This window comes from Mustela erminea, chromosome 2 (genome assembly GCF_009829155.1).
Source record: "Mustela erminea isolate mMusErm1 chromosome 2, mMusErm1.Pri, whole genome shotgun sequence".
In the NCBI taxonomy this organism is placed as follows: Eukaryota; Metazoa; Chordata; class Mammalia; order Carnivora; family Mustelidae; genus Mustela; species Mustela erminea.
Window position 1 is genome coordinate 147,666,603 of NC_045615.1, and position 23,485 is coordinate 147,690,087.

Consider the following 23,485-nt stretch of genomic DNA (forward strand, 5'->3'; position numbering starts at 1 on the left):
GCTAATAGATTTCCTTGCTATCCCCATACCCTAGCCCCCTTTTCTTCACACATTATAAGTAAAATGCAAGGGCTTTTTATTTTTTTAATGTCTTCAGAGAGCTGCTGCCATCCAAGGTAACCAGAAGGTGATTTGCTCTTTCCAGAGGATAAGAAGTTAAAATAAGAACTTACCGTTTTCTCTTAAAGTTTGCCAATACTGAGATATAATCAAATGTAGTCTCATCTGTCACCTAATCTAATTTCTCCCCCATCTCGAAATGGGGGACTGGTGGATAGAGGTAAGGACGGTCCAGTCACTGGTGAACTTCTGGTGCGAAGGAGATTATGGAGTTCTGGGCTGGGACATGTCTTTCTTCTTTTGAATAAAGAACACAATCAATATTAGTATACAGTGGGGATCACAAAGATAGACATTATAGAATCACCATTTTGTAATGTCAGGGACTCCAATTATTTTATTTACTAACTCTTAGCATCACAAAAATGAACACATATATCAGCTGGAAAAATCCAGTTCAGATACTTCTCCTTTGTAATATTGAAAACACATCTTCATAGGAATTATTTGCAAAGGACATCATGAAGAATTGTACATTCTGACTGCTCAGGATTTACCTGGCACTTTGAATAGCCTCATTTAGTCTTTCTAATAATATGGTGAAATGGATTTTTTTCATGCTCACTTCACTGAGGAAATTTAAATTCAGATTTTACAGTCATAGAGCTGGTGAATTTTGAACTAAAATCTCACAGTCTAGAGTCCATTTTCATTATTAACAACGTTATATTGCATCAACCAAATGACCAGTTAAAAAAAAAAATCAACCCACCCCCTTTCATTTAAATAAGAAAGGAGTTGGTTAACAGACAGCCAAGTGAATGTTCTAAAAATACGGCGCCCACTTTTAAGACACTCAAAATATTTAAAATCCATTTAACAAGGCAGTCAAGAGATTGAGGTTTCACCAATTTACATCTTTGAACAAATTATTTTTCTAAGAATAGGTTCCTCAACTCTAAAGTAAATATAATATCTATTTTGTATGTGAAATATATATATAATTATATTATATATAATGTATTTTTTATATATATATATATATGAGATATACTCAGTACACATGAAACTTTTATTTAGAAAATTCGGAAACAGATTCTGATTTAGTATTAAATAGACGGTGTGTGTGTGTGTGTGTGTGTGTGTGTGTGTGTGTGTGTGTGTGTATGTGTCTTGTTGTTTGTATTATTACTCCTCCACCCCCACCAAAACACATGATTGACAGAGAATAGTAGTATACTTCTAAATCAAATTCTAGTTAAAGTTCCTCTCTGTTCTATAGGACTATTTCATCCCATTATCAAAGCAGCATAATCGCAAGTTGCTTGGTGTTTATGTACGCAATTTCTGAATATTTAATCTTTACACAAACAGTTTCACCAACTGAACAGCTAGCAATTAAGTACAGCATTTTATAATCTGCATTGAACAGGTCTCATTTGATGGAAAAAAATGGCTCTAAGTTTAATTATATCTGAGAGATGCCAGATTAAACAAAGTCACATTGGTTTTTGTTTGTTTTTGTTTTTTTATTGTGGAATTTCAGAGAATACACTGAAAAACTCCAAGAGTGGTATATATTGCTCTGTTTCTTAAAATTATCTGGCTCTGGGGTGCTTGGGTGGTTCATTTGGTGGAGCGGCTATTTCTTGGTTTTGGATCAGATCACAATTTCCTGGTTGTGGATTCGAGCCCTGTGTTGGGCTCCTCAGTGGGGAGTCTGATTCTCAATCTCTCTCTCTCTCTCTATCTCTCCATCTCCCTCCCCATTACTCTGCTCTTGCACACATGGGCTCTTTCTCTCGCTCTAAAATAAATAGATAAATCTTTTAAAAAAATGTATCTGGTCCTGAAATTCTCAAGGAACATAAGGAGAAAACCTTGAGCACTACCAACCCATGGAACTCAGTTTGTGAAACACTACCCAAAATATTTTTCTTATAATTGAGTTTGGGCTTCTTTCCTGAGTATTTTATGTCAGTGAAATGGTGGAGGTTTGACTGCTCTAATATTAATTTATAACCTTATAGCTCATGATGAAGTAATAACGATTGTAACAGTATTTCTGCTAAATGTCTGTTTCCAATCCATAGGTGGAGGAAGGACAATTAATTAAATGAATCCTGCTTTAAGAACTCTGCCCTACCCATTGAATCCCTTCATGTTAGTATAGCTTTTTATGTTTTAATCTCAACTATTTGGCTACAGCAACCGGAGACAAAGAATCTATTCTCAACAACTGTGTTTCTCATTTATAAAGTGCCTATGAATAACACGAGAATCTTGTTAAGAGGCAAATTTTGATTTGTGTTAGCCTGGAAGTAGGTCTGGAGTCTCAATTTCGAACAAGTTCACACCTGTCTGCATGGCCGCTCCCAGTACCAAGCCTTTTACGCTGCGTCTGTTTCTTCCTCAGAAACACATTATGCCTTACTTAGGGTCTTTTGCCTCTAGCTGGTTATTTTGGGGCATAGCGGGACTATATTATAGGAAAGGATTAACAGAGTTCTCTTTGCCTCAGGACAATCCAGAAAGTCCTCGATTTTACAAAATTAAATCTATTAATATTTTGGAAAATATATACAAGAGTCTATTCTCAAGTTTGGTGATGAATAGGGTAGATCTGAAGCTGATGCGTGACTGTTTTACTCCATCATTTTGTCTAAAACAACATGGGAAAGGGAGAGACTATGTGTTTCTGTGTTGGTGTCTGTGTGTAATTGCATGTGTATGTAAAAAACATATATATGTAGTAATTGCCTATATGAAAGATTTTAAGAAAGTGGAGTTTTCCTCATTAATATTTATAAGTAACACACTAGAAATATTTATTAGAGAAATTTAAAATAATTTTTGAGTATGTAAAAAACCTGGTTATTGCAGTTAGAGACACTTGCCAATCTTCTATTTGTATGTAAAATGGGATATAATCACATAGGTAGATACGACAAAAAGTGAAAAATTAAAGAATTCCCAGAAAGTTATATTATTTTGAATTTTTTAGATAAATCCATTTCTAAATATAACTGTTATAATTATTTGTTTCATTCAATACTAAAAAGATTGTTGACAGTAAAGAGTCTTGTCTCAGTATATGATTTAATGAGACAGAAGTCAGCTTACTTTTCCCTACTTAAACCTAAAATGCTTCATCCAGGATTTATTCCTAGTCACAGCATCAGAAAATATTAAAATCTGATCCAAAAGTATCAAGAATGTTAACAGGCTCTGAAGATTTTATATAAAATAGAAATAAAAGATCTTGTCTATACTGGTGATTGTGTGTTAAGTGTGTTCAAGTAAAAATACACCATGGTATTAAACACAAATGCCTGCATACTTTTATTAAATAAATCCTTACAATGAACATGATCTTTTGGATAATCACAATTCTCTAAAAACAAGACTTATGTCTTAATCTCCGGGTTAATTCTCTTTATATATCCAAATGGGAGAATCATCTCACTAAACCTATGACTTTTGTTTTGATATTCATGCTTTGCTTATATAAGATATGAAAATAAGCATTTTATATTTCGTATATATACTGTTAATCCTACCAGTGAAGTCATATTCCAGAAATTAACAGTTATTTTTAAATATGGGGGGAAGAAAAGTAAAGTGAATTAAATAATAAGCCTCTTGTCTTGCACTTGATACGTCTTAAAGCTAATAATTTCTCACATTCTTAGAAACTTTCTAGCACTGTAGTAATTGCCACCAGTTCATTGTAACTGAGGAAAACAGAGTTCCATTGATTCTGTTAGTGCTGAAAAAGACATAAGAAGATACACTAACTGGGGGTACTTGGGTGGCTCAGTCATTAAGCATCTGCCTTCAGCTCAGGTCACGATCCCAGGGTCCTAGGATCTAGCCCCACATCAGGCTTCCCGCTCAGCGAGAAGCCAGCTTCTCCCTCTCCCACTCCCCCTGCTTGTGTTCCCTCTCTCACTGTGTCTCTCTGTCAAATAACAAATAAAATATTAAAAAAAAGAGAAAAAAACTGAATAAAGAATATGAACCTTCCTTTTAAGCTCTTTGTTTTAAATTTTTAAGTATTACTTGCTATTTTTCTATAATCTAAAATTTCTAATGTAATTGATTTACAGTTATAACCTAAACACATAGTTTATGTAGTTTATAAATTGCTTAAAAGGTTAAAAATAATCGCTAATAATGTTTGGTTTTAAAAATTCAAGTTGCAAAAAAAAAAAAAATTCAAATTGCGGCAGTAGCTAACATTGAGGAGTCAAAACGAATTCAGATCCCTGTGGTTTGAATTACACACTAATTCAATGTAACATTTTAGTCACTTTTTAATTTATTTCTAAAAGATTTTATTTTTTTATTTGACAGAGAGAGAAACCGTGCATGCGTGTGTGTCTGAATGTGTATACGTGTGTGCACACACGCTCACATGCACACAAGCGAGGAGAATGGCAGAGGGAGAGAGCGAATCAGACCCCATCGCTGACCAGGACCCTGGGATCATGACCTGAGCCGAGGCAGACGCTCAACCGGCTGAGCCACCTCGATGCCCAGCCACTTATTTCAAAGAGAGAATATTAACTTATCCTGCTGTTTATATGTGTTACTATGAGAGTCAACAAAACAGTTCAGCGTTTCCCAGGCTTGGCTTCAATTAGAAGCACCTAGAGCATATTAAAAAAAAAAAAAAAAAAAAAAAGCCCGTGCCTCACTCTAGACCAGTGAAATCAAAATCTCTTGGGGGATGGGGCCCAGGTATAAGTTAATTTTAAAAACCCACAGGAGGTTTAATGTGCAGTTTGAGCAAAAAATTGCAGAGTTAACCATTTAAAAAATATTGGAAAAGTATTTGCATTAATCATGTTTAAATATTATACAACTTTGTTTTTCAGCAGGAGATGTAGGGGAGAGACCAAAATAGAAAACCTCTTTACCTCCGTTGAGTCTAGTTAATCACCTAATTATGGCTTTCCTCCCAATTTATAAAGATGGATAGTATACTGTTCATGTAAAATTCAACTAGATTATTAACAATATTTTTCATTACTTAACTCATGGAAAAATATTATTCAAAATCATCAATTTCAGAGTCCTATCATCAATTTCAGAGTCCATAAATATTATCTTGGTATTAAAAAGTCACTTATTAATTTTACATCAGGCAAAATTCACAGACATGTATTAGGAATTGTTTACAGGAACAAATCTTCTTCAAGTTTTCTCTGGGCATTTGACTATCATCAGGCCATATATCTACATGGTTTTTGGCAATGTCACAGCTATCTGAAAGTCTACTTCTTGTTAAGGTGAACTGCCTATAATTCCAGTGAGTGCAGTTATAAGTTGATGAAAGATATTTTTTAAATTATTATTCAAAATGAATAATAAATAACAACTCGAGTTTTTTCAATATGATTCCCAGCTTAACTTTAACCTATATAGGCTACCCAATTCACATTGTTCTTTTCAAGTTTTAATAAACAATTAACCTCGATACCTAGAAGTTTCTCTAAATAGGAAGAACATGGAGGACTCCATGAAAGGTAAGAGAGAAACTTGTAACAATTCATTAGAAAGAATAACCACCTCTGTTGGACTGCCATACACTCTAGTCTTCTTCAATGGTGAGCAGTCATACACAGAATTAATATATCTTAATTACCTAGCTACTTAACACATAACTTTCATGGGTAGAGTGATGGAGTGCCATATAAGTTTTTACTCTAGTGACAACGGATCAAATGGTAATAGGTTTGGAGCACTGTCTTCAGTAGGCTTTATCCAAAATTAGTAAGAAAAAATTCCATGATGGATCACGTAAGTCTGTTACAATCACAGAAAAAGACCACAGAAAGAAATGATTGATCAATTCATGTGCAAATTATATGTCACCCCTGATTCAGAAATTGTAAATACATATATCTGATACTCATATTTTAGAAGAATCTAGAGTCCTAACTCCTTTTTAAAATATTTTTGGTGGCTCAGTGGGTTAAGGCTCTGCCTTTGGCTCAGGTCGTGATCTCAGAGTCCTGGGATGGAGCCCCACATAGGGCTCTCTGCTCAGCGAGAAGCCTGCTTCCCATCCGACCCCCACCTGCCTGCCTCTCTGCCTACTTGTGATCTCTCTCTGTCAAATAAATTAAATAAAATCTTCCAAAAAAAAGTTATTATTGAAGTATAGCTGGCATACAGTGTTATATTAGTTTCAGGTTGCAACATAGTCATTTGACAATTCAATACATTTCTCCTTGCTCACCAGGGTAAGTGTTGTCACCACACAACACTGGTACAATATTATTGACTATATTCCCTATGGTGTACTTTTCATCCATATGATATATTTATTTTATAACTCGAAGTTTGTACTTCTTTTTTTTTTTTAAGATTTTATTTATTTATTTGACAGAGAGAGATCACAGTAGGCAGAGAGGCAGGCAGAGATAGAGGGGGAAACAGGATTCCCACTGAGCAGAAAGCCCAATGCGGAGCTCGATCCCAGGACCCTGAGATCATGACCTGAGCCGAAAGCAGAGGCTTAACCCACGGAGTCACCCAGGTGCCCCTGCAAGTTTGTACTTCTTCAACCTCTTCGCCTATTTTGCCCATTTCCCACCCCACCTCCTTTTCAATGACAGCTGTTTCAGTTACGCAATGATACAAAATAGCTTATAAGGGATGCAGAGAAATTATTTATATCATTCATTCCACTCCTTTCACACGTTTGCTTTGTATAACCTACTGGGCCAAGTTTAGAATGATTTTCCTTCCCACTATTTTTCACAAAGCTATACCTAAACTCTCCTCAGCTCTGGCCAATCATCGCCTCCAGCCAACCAATCCCTGACTGGTCTCGCTCAGATTCAGGCTAAATTCCATCCAATCTCATTGAAATATGGAATCTCTTTTCTCTTTTATAATCTTTCTTACATAGCAACATCATTCTTAGTCTTTCTTGTATATTGAATCTTAACCTTACCTAACCTCTCTTGCTTCTGTGTTTTGCAAAGGTTGTTTACATATTAACTGATGTTTCTCTCCTCCATAAATCAGCATCTTCTACTCAGCCTTGAGATTTACTCATCAGTCAGTCCTCTCTTCGGTTTCCCTTCTTTCTAAGCCATTTGTTTCTTTCTTTTTTTATTTTTTTTTTCATTTGTTTCTTTCTGTGCAGTATACATACACAGAATTATGGATCTGAAACATCCTTTGAAATCATTTAGTTCAATCCCTTTACTTCACAGGTAAGTAAACTGAGGACAAAAGAGAACATGTGATTCGATTGCTCAGTATCATAGATCATTCACACTATGAGCTAATTCTAAGATCAGAATATCCCAAAGAGCTCATTTTACTACATTTTTTTTTCATATTGTACTGACTGAGTCCTTCTGTTGCAATATATCTGCCTCACATGTGATATAATTTCTCTTCTGTTAACGAGAGTATTTTTTTAAAGCTTTTATTTATTTATTTGAGAGAGCGAGAGAGAGAGAGAGACAGCTCAAGAAGGAGGAGTGACAGAGGGATAGAGAGTGAGAATCTCAAGCAGACTCCCCACTGAGTGCGGGGCCTGACTCCACTGGATCTCAGGACCCTGAGAATATGACCTGAGCTGAACCTAAGAGTTGGACACTCAAGCGATTGAGCCACTCAGATGTCCCTCTTACTAGGGTATTTTTTAAGATCCTTTGGTTTTAAGTAAAGAAATACAATTCACATTTACTTAAGCTAAATAAAAATACAAAATACCTTTAATGCTATTTATTGATTCACCTAATCAGAGAGGGAAAAGGTGAGGCAAGTGCTGATTGGACAGTGACACTAAACACAACTGGACAAGACAATGAACACAAAGACTTTCCCTGGGGCATCTGGGTGGCTCAGTCAGTTAATCAGTTGCCTTCCACTCAGGTCATGATCCCAGCATCCTGGGATGAGGGGGATCGAGCCCCACATCCAGTTCCCTGTGTAGTTGAGAGGCTACTTCTCCCTCTCCCTCTGTAGCTCTGCTTGCTTCTGTGCTCTTTCTCTCTCTCTTTCTCTGCCAAATAAAATCTTTAAACAAAACAAAGACTTTCATTTCTTATTTTTCTGTTTTTCCTTGTTTTCCTTATGTCTCAGCTTGATACCCGCCACCCCCGCACAGGGAAAGTTAGTATCTTATGGTAGTTGAGTGCCCAGACTTTGAACGTAGACTGCCTGAGTTGAAAGCTTCCTTCCGCCATTTCCTAGTCTTGTGATCTGGAGCAAGTTCCGCTCTGTATCTCAATTCCCTTCTCTATAAAATACGGATAATAATAAAGTCTACTGTATAGGGCTATTGGAATAATAGAGTTGAAATCATAAGTTACTAGAGTGCTTAGAACAGTGCCTGACATATAGAAAATGCTTAAGAATCATTCCCTGTTCTTATTGTAATAACAGCCCAGTCTCTTGTGGACAGTCATGTTTGGTAGCAGCTTCAGATTTTCAATCAAATAACTCCTTGGAAATATAAAACAACTCTGATTAGAATTATCCAAGGAAGGATTCAGAGTCACCAAGACTGATTCTTGTTTCTTACTCTGGACCTGTTTTGGCCTGGGGGATTGAGTACCTATGATTTGCACAGCCTAAATTGTCCTTTATATCTCCAACAAGGGCAGCAAAGTCCGACAAGAAGAAGATGCGAGGGGGAAGCTGGACAACCACACCTGTGTTAGTATCAGTCCTTACAAAGCTTGGTGGGTCCATCTGAGACATGAGCCTTGTAAATGTCTCTCTTTCATGCTACATATCCAAATGACCTCTATCTATCTTTACCTAATTCCATTTCTATCTCATCAGTGTCATGTTAATCAAAATCAACTATTAATCTCAGAATTCAGTCATATTTACAAAGCTGTACATTTCTATCATTTACAATTAATTTCTATCTTCTCCTTAGTAAGGTTTAATTATAAACATCTGAAGAGCAGAACTGAATGTTTAGTTTTTCTATAAACTCTTCTTTTTTACCAGCGTCCTGAATTTTACTCTGTAAGTTTGAAAATTTCAAGTAGAGAAATGCTACTTTTTCTAAATACTTATGTGTCCTTGAAAAGCTAATTAAATTGGTTTTGATGAAAAACCTTCCTGAAAAAAAGGGTAGAAATGAAAATGCTATTAGGTTTAATCCAGGATTAGCAAGAGATAGCCAGAAAAGCTGTTATTCTCACCAAGCCTGAAGGCTTAGAGCTGAGGGAAACACCCCACCACAATACATACATCTAAATAAAAGAACAGTTTCTTTAAAATAGTGCTGCCACCAGTTATCTTTCAGATAACATTGTGGGGATTTTTTCCAAAGGTACACTTTGTACCCAAGCATTTTTTTTTAATATGGATTGCTAGTCTTATTTTCCAAAATACACACACACACACACACACACACACACACACACACACCTGGGGCAAATAATACACTGTATGCTAATAAAAACATTTTTAAAATAGATTATTATATATATATGAATGTGTATATGTATGTATGTGTGTGTGTGTGTGTGTGTGTGTGTGTGTATTTCTAGCAAACAGAAACAAGTCTAAGCATTTCATTTCCCCATTTCACAAAAATTTGAGGAGGAAGATGTGTATGTATTCTGGGATCCTCCGTGTTCTTGAGTCAAGGAGAATCTCCAACCTCTCACGTAATGCCATAGAGTTTTCAGCTCTACCCAAAGAATGTCAGAAGTGAAAACTAATTACAATTCGACCTCTTTTGCTCAATAAGCCATATGTATGTAGAGTTGTGTTTTATTTATTAGTATCTTCAGTTTTATTCTAAGTGGAAATGGTTAAGATTTTTGTGAATAAACAAAGTAGAAGTGCACTAAATTTTGAATTTTCTTTTGAAGCATTTCCAGCGTTTCCGTAGACAAAAATGAAAACTAATTGAGTGGTCTCATTCAAAATGTAGCTTGAAGTGTTCCAAATCTGAGACGCAGAGACTTGGACATACATCAGAAGAAATTACTTATTATTTCCAGTAGATTTAACTTAAAACAAGCTACAGGGGAGACCATCATAAGGAAATGATACAAATCTTTAATTAGGATAATTAAAGACTAATGGTGATTTAATTACAGATACAATTAAATTTTGCCAAGCTTAAAAACAAAATTCAGTTGAATAGTAATGCTTTGTTGAAGGTTTGCTAGATTTAAAAGCCTAGATTTTGGAATTGTGAAACTCGATTGCTAAAAACGGGCTATTCTTTTGTCTGTGTGTAGAGGGTTTATGTTAGACCAGTTGCATAATTTAAGGACACTAAAGTTTTTTTTTTTTTTTTAAATTTTTAATTTTTTATAAACATATAATATATTTTTATCCCCAGGGTACAGGTCTGTGAATCGCCAGGTTTACACACTTCACAGCACTCACCATAGCACATAAGGACACTAAAGTTTTTAAGGCAATTGAATGATCAACCCTTTCTCATCATCCTACATAACTGCTAGCAACATACAAAATACAACATACATTTTCACTCTTCTTAGAGGTATATCAACTTCAAGAACAACCCAAAATACAGAGGATTCAATCACATTTGGGGCTTATGTACATAGTCTCATGCCAAAGTGTCTGAAAACGCTTTTAAAAGAAGGGAGCACTTTAAAGGATTATAACTCTCAAAAGACTATTGTAACTAAACATGTTGTGCTACAAATAAATCCTGACGTGACTGTTCCAGAAAATAGGTGCTACAAAGACCATTCTTTAGAGAGAGAATATAAGCTGTCTACCCACATAATAAAACCTTTTTGATTCAGCGAGCTGAAACTCTGATAGCTCTAGACTTTTTGTATGCTATTCAGCAATTATGCCCCTATTGAGATTTAATTATCCCATTAGATATTTATTTACTACTCCATATTAAGTTACAGTCTACCGTTAGAGTCAGTGGACTAATAAATACATAACTGCTTCTTGATGGAAACAGCTTAGCCAAATAATTATTTCCAATTATTTCACGAACATTTAACCTTACGTCCAGAACAATGTCTTGCCCATAGTAGGCATCCAGTATGAGGTTTTTTTTTTTTTTTTTTTTTTTTTTGTATTTTCAAATGACAGGATGGATGATCTGGCCTGCATTTAATTCAGCTGCTATTATCCAATCTCCTTTGTAATACACCTGTTAGTGATCCACTTAGCACTTTAACTTGAACCCCAAGCTACAATAAGCAGGTTTGGGGAAGAAAAGTAACATAGAAAAATAGAAGAATGTGGAGGGTTGCTAGCAAATAATAGGTGTGTTTTTTGTTTTGTTTTGTTTTTAACACATCCTGCTAAGGTTATTTTCTCTCCCCAAATCTACCATAGCTTGGCAAGAGTGTTTACTGTGTTGAAAACTGAGACACAAAGGACTAGAGATAAAGCGTTCGGATAACTACTTCCATTTCGTAGTTCTTCAAAAGAAAGGAAAAAAAAAATAATCTACTGTTGTCAAAGGTTAGTGGTTCCCCAGTAAATTGATGTTTATATTATACCTCTTATTTAAAGAGTTTAGAAGAAGTTTTCGAGCCTTCAAAATGATCTCTATCATGATGACATTTCCACAGCAACGAAAAATAAGGAAGTTACCAAGATTTAGGCCAATATTTCCCATGCTACTCTGATAAACTTCCCTTTTGAGACATTATATTTTTATATTTGTGTGTGTGTGTGTGTGTGTGTGTGTGTGTGTGAGGAGGGGAAAGTAGGTGTGGGTAAGGGGCTCTGTAGGCCGGTAAATTCAGGAAGACTAGATTCAACAAATTTGAACATGTTTCTTAACCACAAAACTCACAAACGCTTTAATATACTAACCTTCATTGTGATCTCCTCAAAGAAAGCATAAACTGAGTATTTATTAGGAGGATAAATGATAGGCTATAAAGAAGGAAATCAAGTTAGAATGTATATTAGACATCCACCACCAAGTCCATGAGCCATTGATTTCTAAACTTAGTTCTCCATCAGCAGGATTTCAGTCATGCTCTATTTTATACATCAGATGTTGGAGACAGAGTACACTCGCTTTTTATTGAACAAACAATTGCGTGGTACCTACTCCGTCATCGTCCTTTTTGGAGGGGCAGGATGGATATTTACCGGGGATGCACAGAGTATGGCCAGCAGCTCTTACTGGAACACAGCCACACCCACTCATTTTGTGGCATCTGTGGCTGTTTTTAAGTTACAAGGGAGCGGGGGGTGGGGGGGTGGGGGGTGGGGTTGACTAGTGGAGAAAGACCTTAGGGCTGACAAGCCTAACATATTTAGCATCTGGCCCTTAAAAAAAAGAAGGTTAGCATCCTCTGCCTCTGCCTTTGTGGTTAGGAGTACACGCTTCAGAACCAGAAAGCCAAGCTTCATATCTTAGCTCACATCTGACTGTAAGCAAGTTACTTAATCCCTCAGTGCCTCAGTTTCCACATCTGCAACATTGAGTAATAACTTTATCTACTTCGTGGGGTTGTCGTGAAAACTAAACAAGTTAATCTATGAAAAGCACTTAGGACTCATGATACAAGTTTCTGCCTGATATGCATGCAATGTTTAAATTAAAGTACTATAACTATTACTCATAAAACCTAGTCTAGTAAAGTTGCAATGTGCCCACCTAAAAGTCTCTATTACCCACCCAGTCTAATAACTAGACATCATCAGTGAGAGACAGGCAGAAATCAGTGATACTGCTTCTAGGAAGTTTCTTTAAAGGGGTTGCCTTACCTGCTCAGTGTGTATTTTACCCTTCTTATCTTACCTCTTCATTCTTGTTGGAATTTTACTATAATGGTTAGACCTCTAGCAGGCACCTTGGACCATTGGGTCACCTTGAAAAGGAAAGCAACATGCTACAAATGGCAAAGCAGAGAGGCTGCCAGAGGATAAGTCCCGCTTCTATGGGCTTCTGTACAACCATGAATTGCTTATCTTCAGACCCATGTTTTTAACCTGAGCAAAAATAAATCTCAATCTTGTTTTAGTCATTCTTACCTAAACTCCTCTGTACTTTCCAATATTTGTTGGTAAAACCACTTGGTAAAATTGGTAAAATCACATATGCTAGCCATAATTCCTAACTGATAGGGCAGGAAGTCCATTGAAATTTTGACCCAAATGGGAAGAGATAATAATGATGCCATTTTTTAAAAGGCAAAAGCAGGCAGATTAATAAAATTAGCTGAGAATTGTTGTTGTTTTCTTTTTGTTTTTTTGGTTTTTGGTTTTTGTTTTGGCATTTTGGTGCTTGTCCATTCAAGAAATATTTGAAAATAATATGGGGTACTTCTGAAGATGATGATAGAGAGGGTAGCAGACACCCCAGGTACAAGTCAGTCATCTCTATATATTTTTTAAACATAAAAGCGACAGGGCTTTACATTTCAACATTAAACTGCAGCTTTGCATCAAGGTCTCATCATAGACTACCATAGATAGGACAATTTCATTTAATTTAAAACCCCTCATGGATTATGTATTATTGTGGGGAAGTCTCAGCTATCATTTTAAGAGCACAGCATGATTTTTCATTACTATCCCACAGTTACCAGAAGAGTTTCCTCTCAAGGTTGTAATCATTAGGAAAATGGCAATGAAGTAGTCAGTCAAAAGATACTAAAGTGTGCTTCAATTAAAACCTGATAGCTGGTGAGTGCTGTGAAGTGTGTAAACCTGGCGATTCACAGACCTGTACCCCTGGGGATAAAAATATATTATAGTTTATAAAAAATAAAAAAAATTAAAAATTTAAAAAAAAAAAACCTGATAGCAACACAAATCTTCTTTTCTTTCTTGATTCGCATAGAAAATCTGTCTATACCACACACTTAACCAAACTCAGCTAGAAACCAGCTCTAGACAAGGCTTAGCAAAGGCCATAATGGTGACACACCATGAGGAGGCATTTAAAAATGCTGTGGTATCCTATGAGGGGGTGGACGGCCGCATCTGTTATTTAACTTCTCTCTTGATAAGGCCATGTCATTTGCTGTAAGATTTTAGTAAGGCGTAGCACTCTCTTCAAGTAACACAGGACACACAACATATCACTAATAGGTGATAAATATTTATTGGTAAAATCACGTGGTAAAATTGGTAAAATCACATTGCTTAGAGAAACATTTTTTTTAATTAAAATTTTTTATTTGACAGAGAGAGAGAGATCACAAGTAGGCAGAGAGGCAGGCAGAGAGAAGGGGGGAAGCAGGCTCCCCACCGAGCAGAAAGTCCGATGTGGGGCTCCATCCCAAGACACTGAGATCATGACCTGAGCCGAAGGCAGAGGCCCAACCCACTGAGCCACCCAGGTGCCCGGCTTAGAGAGACATTTTTGATGTCTCCACATTCTCCATTTTTTTGTCCACATGCACACACCTCTGTTACTTAGAATTTAAAGGAGCAAACAGGGAGAGTATAATGAGGTGTTGTGGCAGGTGAAACTCGTTTTAGCAAGTGGTTCCAAGGAAAAGATAGTGACAATTGTTAAAGGTAGACACATAATTTTTAAAAATGACTTAAGGTTTGGTTTGATCGGTTCTTAAAGAGATGACTGCCAATTGGTGGGCAGGCTAATGCTTTCCTTTTCTAGAAAATGGTTAGACTTCCAAATTATATAAAGACAACTGCAGATGTCTTTGTTATAAATATTTTCATGTGGAAACAATGCAAGCTTAAATCACCACCACATAGCTACATAAGAAAAATCCCCAGAGCTAGTGTTGCAAAAACATGAAAGACATCTGACGGCCTCTTCCCTCTCACTCAGCATCCAAAAGTAAGTCTCTGCGAAGACCCACAAGGCCGCACATACTGAACTCCACGCAGTTCCCTCTGTGTTCAGCTACTACTACTTTCCCCTCACCCTGTCTTTTCAGCCCCACTTCTCTGTGCTCCGGCCAATGGACCTTGCAACTGCTGCTGCCTCTGTTGCAATGCTCTTTCCCTGCAAAGCCCTGGAGGCTCTTCACACTCTACCTCAGTGAGGCTTGGTGCTAGCCAGTCCACAAATGCAGCAATCCATGCCCCCCACACTCTCTTTGTTTAATGTTTCTTATCACATAATATTTTCTCTTATTTATCTGGCATCTTCTTTGTCTCTCTGGGTTCTGTTTTCAAGAGGATAGTGCTTGATGTCTGTGTTCTCTTCTCTTTCTCTCTGCCTGCCTCTGTGCCTACTTGTGATCTCTGTCTGTCAAATAAACAAATAAAATCTTTAAAAAAAATTTTAAAACTAGCATTTTAGGGGTGCCTGGGTGGCTCAGTGGGTTAAGCCTCTGCCTTCTGCTCAGGTCATGATCCCAGCGTCCTGGGATGGAGCCCAACGTCCGGTTCTCTGCTCTGCAGGGAGCCTGCTTCCCCCTCTCTCTCTGCCTGCCTCTCTGCCTACTTGTGATCTCTGTCAAATAAATAAATAAAATCTTAAAAAAACCCAAAAACCTAGCATTTTATAAAATTTGCCACTGGTGTCAATTCGATACATACTATTCTAGAACTTTCTGGAGATATGCCAACCTGTGTATATTCACAGACAGGTATGCATATGTTTCCATGCATATATATATATATATATACACATATATATATATGTATATGTAAATATATATATGTAAACACATATATACACATTTTATATAATTATATATTTTCACTGACTCACATTTATATATACAGATTTAATATGTTATTTATGAGGAATAATTTTGTGCAAATAAGTTTTTTAATATAAGTAGACCATAGACAGCTTCCTATACTATATATATTTATATATATACACACATATACATATGTGTGTGTGTGTATATATATATATACATATATATATATATTTTTAATACTAGGTTCAACCTCCAATTTAAGTTAATTCTAGCTTTTTGATGTCCTTGCTACATATGTTCTTTACACTTATGTTAGCATATCTGTAGATAAACTTCTAGAAGTATAATTACCAAGTTAAAATTACATGCATTTTTAAGTTACTATGGAACATTTTTAACATATACCGAAGTAGATAAATATAACCCCGCCAGATACTTACCATCCACATAATGCTTGAAGCAAACATTATGGAAAATTGTTGGTGTTGTTTCATTTATATAATTATCCATCTCCTCCCTTCCAATTTCATTTTGGAGGAAATCATCTTTATGATTTACATTCCTTTTTATGAAACAAATCATGTCATTTTGTCCATACAAATTTCAATATGTATTTCTAGGAGATCATGACTGTTTTAACTTAAACATAACTGGGATACCATTTGCACTCCTTAGAATTAAAATACTTATGGAGCATAGGGAATAACATGGAGGACATTAGGAAAAGGAAAGGAAAAGTGAATTGGGCAAAAATGGAGGGGAAGATGAACCATGAGAGACTGTGGACTCTGAGAAACAGACTGAGGGTTTTAGAAGACTGGTGGGGGTTAGGTGAGCCTGGTGGTGAGTATTAAGGAGGGCATGTATTGCATGGAGCACTCAGTGTGGTGCATAAACAATGAATTTTGGAATACTGAAAAAAAAAGTTTATGACCAAAGTCAGAAATTCTTGAAAGACTTTGGCTAAAAGAAATCATTGACTCACATATGCTTTTTGAATGTGTAAAATATGATAAATACGTTATCCCTGTGTATTTTGGTATAAAATACAGTTATTGAAAATCTGATGACATTCTGATTTTCTTTTCCTCATAAATAACTGTATTTTTTGACTTAATTTTTTTCCCTCCTTTTCTTCAAATATCTATAGAATTATTAAAATATGCCCTCAATGTTGGCAATTCTATGTCATGTTTTCCAGTATCCATACCTTCTTGCTATTGTTTGCATTTAATGATGGTTTTCCTGAACTATAATTTTTAATGTTTTTTCTGTTTCTTGGCCTTGGTATTCTTGTTTGGGGACGTCTATTATACATATATTGGAGTTAATTTTCCCTCTATTTCATTTTAGTGGTTTTTGTCTTCAGAGATTACTGTTAAAGATATATTATACTGGAGCTCAGTTTTGCATTTTTTAAATCTATCTTCCCCTCAAAATTTCTTATTGCTTTCCTCACTTTTTCTGTTTTTACAATTGTCCTTTTCTTTGTATTTCTTTTAAGATTGTCCGAGTTTATTAAATTACCTGTTTTTTATAGTTATTTTTTTATTACGGAATTTATTTTTTTCTTTTATTTGTGATTTTTTCTGAATTCACTCATCTTGTTTGAACTTTTAAGATTCTCATCTATATTGTTATTTTGTAACTTCTTTTATTTATTATTTCCTTAATTCATTTGACACTTTTAGTTAATAATTCTCATCTCTTTTGACAATTTCTGGCCTGGTTTCCTATCTGTAGGAGAGTTTCTGCTCCACATTCTTTTGTTACTTCCAAAAACTTTGCATGGGTTTCAAACCAGTGACCTTCTGTCATCTGTTTCCTACATGAAATTTTAGTTTTCCTGTATTGTTAGAAAGGAGAGGTAGGTCAGAACATCTTTTCTTTTCTCTTTTCCTAGCATTTAAAAAAAAAAAAAAAGGATTTATTTATTTATCTTAAAGACAGAGAAAGCAGGGGGTAGGGGCAGAGGGAGAGGGAGAGAGAGAATCTTCAAGCAGACTCCCTGCTGAGTGCAGAGTCACAGGTGGGTCTTGATCTTAGAACCCTGAGATCACAACCTGAGCTGAAATCAAGAGTTGACAGCTTAATTAATTGAGTCGCCCAGGCACCTGCACATCTTTTCTAGCTTCATAGTTCTGGGGCTCCTTCTTGTTTTACTGAAGTGCTAAAGTATATGATTTTATACTTTCTTAACTCTCCTGGTCACATCCTTATCTGGACCTTCTTTTTCTGCCTAAATTATCTCTGTCTTGCTCACCTTGAATCCTCTTCCCAATAACTTTCTCTTGTGGAACTTTGTCCAAAATGGAAGCTTTTACTGATTAGTTGAGTGCTCACAGAACCAGACTGTTCATCCTATGAGACCTTGCCATGAAACTCATGTACCAGGAATTAGGTTGTACAAAAAGCTTTTCTACATTCCACTGCTGTGCCTTCTGATGAGACTATGTTGGAATTTTGGGGTTTTTCTTTTAGGTCATTCAGATGCCCATTTCCTTCATTCCTATTTCTCCTATAAATGCTATACAATGCAATTTTATGGTTGTTGGTGGTTTATCTCCATCTTCTTGTATTTTGGAGCCCATGGAGATACTTTGTCATTATTTTTACTGTAGTTGCCTATAGTAAAAGATCTTGTGAGGTCTTGGTTTTGCCATCTTACTTTTTAAGATCCAACATTATGGCACCACAACCATTTTTTCAGTATTTTCTAGAATAGTGGGTGTGTAGATTTTTAATTTCAAATTTCCCTTAATAAAGTCTACTTCATTGTTTTCTTACATACAGTTTATGAGAGTTCACTTTCTGACAACGTGGCTAACATTAGATATCATCATTAGTTTTGATCTTTGGCAGTCCAAGAATGAACAGCTGTACAACACTGTTTTATGTTGCTTTTCACGAATGAATTTGAGAAGGAAGAGGTAATTTAAACCCTTTTCATGGTTGTATTAGGCAAATCATGTATGTTTTCCTATGAAATAATGTTTTCTATCCTTTGAACATCTTTATAACAGATTGTTTGTATTCATTTATTATTTTAACCTGTTAAGAAATGAGATTACTTTTTTCTGTTAACGTTCATTTATAATGATTATCTTTACAATATATTTTAATATCTATAAGAACTATGTCTCTCTTGACACATTTTCTTAATTTTTTCCTTCTCTCAGATGAATTTAGGTGTAATTACCACTTTCTAAGGAAAAAACTGACTTGCCTGAGGTCAAATAATGGGGTGAACAGAGGCAGCATTTGAATAAAATCTGCTGGCTCCAAAATTTATGTTCTATTTACATAGTTCTTTAAAAAAAATTCAGTTGTTTTCATTCAGCAAGAAAAACAAATGTGCGCTATGTTCTGTGTGCCAGATTCTGTGCTAACTGCTATGACTACAAGGATAAATTACTTTGTTTCTGGACTTGAGAGCTTATTGCCTAATATCCTATGGTTATCCGTTTTTATTGCCAATTTTCCTCCAGAATATCATATATAAATCTTTATAAAGCCTTTTAAACCCATAGAAGTAGTCATTTTTAATATCATAAATATATCAGTTGAGCACAGAGACAGTTTCAGAAATAATTTTTGTTTGGATTCATTTTTATGGAAGAAAAATACTTAACAAGGAATAGAAACAAGTTTTATATATTTAAAAAAAATAGTGTAGGTGTAATCTCTTTTACAAAACAGTTGTTTTTGGAGTTTATATGTTAAAACTCTTAACTCATGTTCCCCAATTCTCTTTTAAAGATTATTTGAGTTATTGGAAAACATGGCTCAGTTTTTAAGTCCTTCCTCCTTATGTTATTTATAGCTACATAAAATACTACTCTGAAATTCAGTGGCTTAAAACAACAATATTTATTTTCTTACTGTTTCAGTCGGTCAGCTATGCAGGTGAGGCTAGGCTAGGTGTTCCGTTTCAAGTTGCAATCAATCAAGATGTCAGCCAAGACCATAGTCATCATAAAGTTCAATTGAGTCAAGGTTTCACTTCCAAGTTTGCTCACGAAGTTGTTGCTCAGTTTTTCACTGGCTGTTGATCAGAGGCTGTCCTCAATTCCTTGCCACTTGGACCTCTCTCTATTACAATTCACAACACGAAGGCTTGCTTCATGAGAGCAAACAAGGAAGAAGACAAGTAGAAGGTGTGCTAGCAGTGGCGGTCAGATTTTAATCTAGTCATGGTAGTACCGTCCCCTTTGCTAGACTCAATTAGAAACAGATCACTAGGTTCATCCCACACACAGGTAGAGAGGATCATAAAAGGACATGAATAACAGGAGGGAGGAATCATTATAGATCATCTGAGAAGTCTGCCCACAGCAACTCTGTACTGATTCTGCAACCTTGGCTCATCTAGATAACACAGAGTCAAAGATGAAAAGAAACATTTGTAAATCATCATCAATAAAATTAAATCTAGATATGCATGGAATACAATTCTGCCAACATTTTCTTTTTACTATTTTTAGTAATACTGTTATTATTACTGATAATAGCTAACATTTACTAAACACTAATACCGCTGATGCTAGACTAAATGTTGTCCATGTTTTAGCTCAGTATTCACATAAGGGTACTAGCAGAATCTTAAGAGTACGTGATTCTTTTTCCCTTGTGGTGTATTTGAGAATCTAAGTAACTTGCCCCAAGTCATACAAGTACTAAAAACCAGCTGGCCTATCTCCAACGCCATGACTGTCACCACTACCTTGTAAACAAAACATTCTGATTTTTTTTTTTTAAGTTTTTTTCAATCTTGTGAACAGGATGTTCTCTATTTCATTACTAATGGCTAATTTTTTGATCAAAATTATCTTCCAGGTAAGACTTTTCAGTGTCTAAAAAAAAAAAAAAAAAAAAAAAAAAGAAAGAAAGAAAGAAAGAAAAGAAAAGAAAAAAAGCCAAAGCATCATGCAGTGAGGCTTTGCTGCACAGGAATTTTATAAGCCTGCAGCAGCTATTACCCTGAACTGTGAAAAAAACCTGAACAGACACAAGCCATTTGCAAATAATTGTACCGATGTTCCTACTTCATTACTTTTAATAGAACTGAATTTGTGGTACTCATGCTAGGCTACACGAGCTCTACCTTCAGGAGGAAGACTTGTCAGGTGTCCTTATTCTCAGTGGAATGAAGTGCTTTTGGCAGGAGGTCACTTTGCAGCATGAAGGACATACTTCGCTAAGGGACCAGCCTTAATTAAAATAAAATAATTTTTAAAATGGTTTCAGATGATCTCGTGCACGCAGCCTAGTGACAGGTAAAAGAGATTACATGGTGGAAAGTAGTTCCATAATGAAGCTCTCTGTGTAACTTTGGTACTAATTCCCATTTCGGTCAGGCATCTCCTAGATAACCCAGTCTTTTAACTCCGAGGAGGAATAAAACCTGCCACAAACAGATCTGTTGTCACAGGTTACTTTTGCATTCATTGTGTAATGAGATGAAAAAACAAAACAAAACAAAAAAAACTTTAAACTGTTTTATTGGAAACAAATTTGCCTAATAAAACTAAAGAGTTCAGGGTGCCTGGGTTGCTCGGTTGGTAAAGCATCTGCCTTTGGCTCAGCTCCTGATTCCGAGTTCCAGAACCAAGCCCCACATCAGAGTCCCTGTTCTGTGGGGAAGTCTGCTTCTCCTTCTGCCCCTCACCCTGCTCTCATGTTCTCTCTCTCACTCTCTCTCTCAAATAAAGGTATCAATTAAAATCTTAAAAAAATAAATAACCTAAACAGTTTAACACAATACTTGGGCTTCTTTGCCTGTCCAAGGGAACTTCCTGATCACCAAGCCAGTCTGTTTTCTGTACCATGACTGTGACTCTTCCATTAGTCATTCAAGTTACTTGATTAAGTGAACACCTATTGAAAGGAAGTTATGTATCGCTGTGTTCCCTCTTTCGACTACGGATTGCATTTGCTCCCCTGATCGATGGCAATAGAATGACCATGGAACACTGGGGGTTTCTGGCGAAGATAAATACTTCAGGTGTAGAGAGAGATGTTTACAGGATTTATGGAGTCACTTTCCTCAATATTTAATTCTTGTTTGCCATATCGGTGTAGGGATGCCTCCCAGAAGCCCTCCGAGCATGAGGAACGTTGATTCGTCTGGCATCAGGGGACACAACTTCAGCCCCCGAACCTAAGCTGTCACATGAACTTTTCCTACGGCACCTGGCACCGCAGACGTGTGTGAGGAGGACGAGAAAGAAATTTTGAAAAGTATGAATGCAAGAACTTGTCAGTGGAAAATTCTTCTAATCAAAGGGGTTTGAAATTTTCGGCGGAGGATTTGATTCTTCCACTTTTTTGTGTTTGTTGCTGTTCTTCTTGATGCTCAGTCGGAGTAGAAGCTCTCTCTTGTCTGGTGTAGACTCTGTAACGCACATGTACAGTTATAAATATGCACTTTAAAAAATATTGTCTTACACAGTAGAATTGATTAGACCTCCCGAGTTTTGTAGGGCACAAACCTGCAGGCATGCTACAAAGAAGCCCATCATTGTGTTCAGTCTCCTGCCCTATGTTTCTCAACATAAGGGAGCACAGCTTAGAATATCTGATCTATCTTGTCCTGTAAGTTCCAAATGGCATGGTTTATTAGAAAAGAAAAAAAAAGATTTCTCTGCTAATGTCACCCACAATACTAACATTGATAAATATACCATACAGTGAGTCTATCAATAATAATTTGGCTAATGAATACATAAGTCTTTAATATATTTCTCTGCACAAGAAAATTTAAAATGCCCTGAAATTTTATAGCTCACATATGAACCAAACTTAGAAGTTTTCCTAATTTTGATAGGAATCCTCAATAAATTGACATATTACTAACAATAACTTGTAAAGCTGAAACATTTCCTACACTCCAGATATTAAAAACAAATTTCAATTACATTTAAAATATTGGAAATATCTTTCTTTTCTCTTTACTGAAAATTTCCAAAGTTATTATTATGGAGAGCCCTAAAAAAGTGTGCAGCCTCAAGATTTAGGGTAATACTATTATGTAGGTGTGTCCAAAAGGAAATTTTTTAAAAGATTTGTTTTGGTTTCTGGTGATTATGGTATTTATCAGCTTTTTAAAACTTGTAATTTGTTGTGATTTCTTTTCTCATTCTAAATAAATATTAAAATTTGCACCTATTTTGGTATTATTCTTTATTACTTTTTCTTAGAGAAATTAAATAAACATCTGGCCTTTTACCAAACCTGGATTTGTTTCTATCTCTGCCTCTTGAAAGAGTCATTCATTTCAATCTTTGTTATTAAGTGTGTATAAAATGGTATTTCACCGTGGTCTTATTTTGCATTTCCCTGGTCACTACTGATGTTCTTATTTAGCCATATGAATTTTTCTTGGAAAAGTCTCTTTATCCCCCTTTGGTCATTTCTTTTATCACTTAAAAGTTTTCCGTATTGATTTGTGGAAGGTTTTTTAGGCATCTCAATATTGTGTTGTTTATGTATGTCGTAGATATTTTTCCATCTTATATTTCTCACTTACTTTAATACATCTTTTGCTTTAATAACAGTTCTCAATTGTGATCTAGTCAAATTTTGCATCTTCTTATTTATGGTCAAGTTTTGGTTTTTTTTTTTTTTAGTGTACTTTAAAGAAACTTTCCCATATCCCTAAATCAAAAAAACATTTCAGACAGGTTTTTCTACTAGACATTTACAACATTGCATTTCTGACATTTACATCTTTATTTCTTTGCACTTTCTATATGGGGTGAAGTGGCTTCAATTTAATCTTTTTTCCATATGGATAGCCATTTTTTCCCCCAAACATTCTTCCTTTCCCAACC

General features: G+C 35.7%; 1 protein-coding gene across 2 annotated transcripts in view; it reads left to right on the forward strand.

The window, feature by feature from the left end:
• The window catches only part of ADGRL3 (adhesion G protein-coupled receptor L3), an 827,333-nt gene extending 804,524 nt beyond the window's left edge, over positions 1-22,809 (forward strand). Inside the window, exon 26 of one of the 2 annotated variants that reach the window (XM_032334435.1) lies at positions 21,735-22,809. In XM_032334435.1, the coding sequence (XP_032190326.1) occupies positions 21,735-21,817 (83 nt within the window). In that variant the 3' untranslated portion in view covers positions 21,818-22,809. Of the gene's footprint in view, positions 1-21,578; positions 21,659-21,734 lie in introns of those variants that run through there. The other variant, XM_032334436.1, reaches the window with a different exon arrangement.
• The last annotated feature ends 676 nt before the right edge of the window (positions 22,810-23,485 follow it).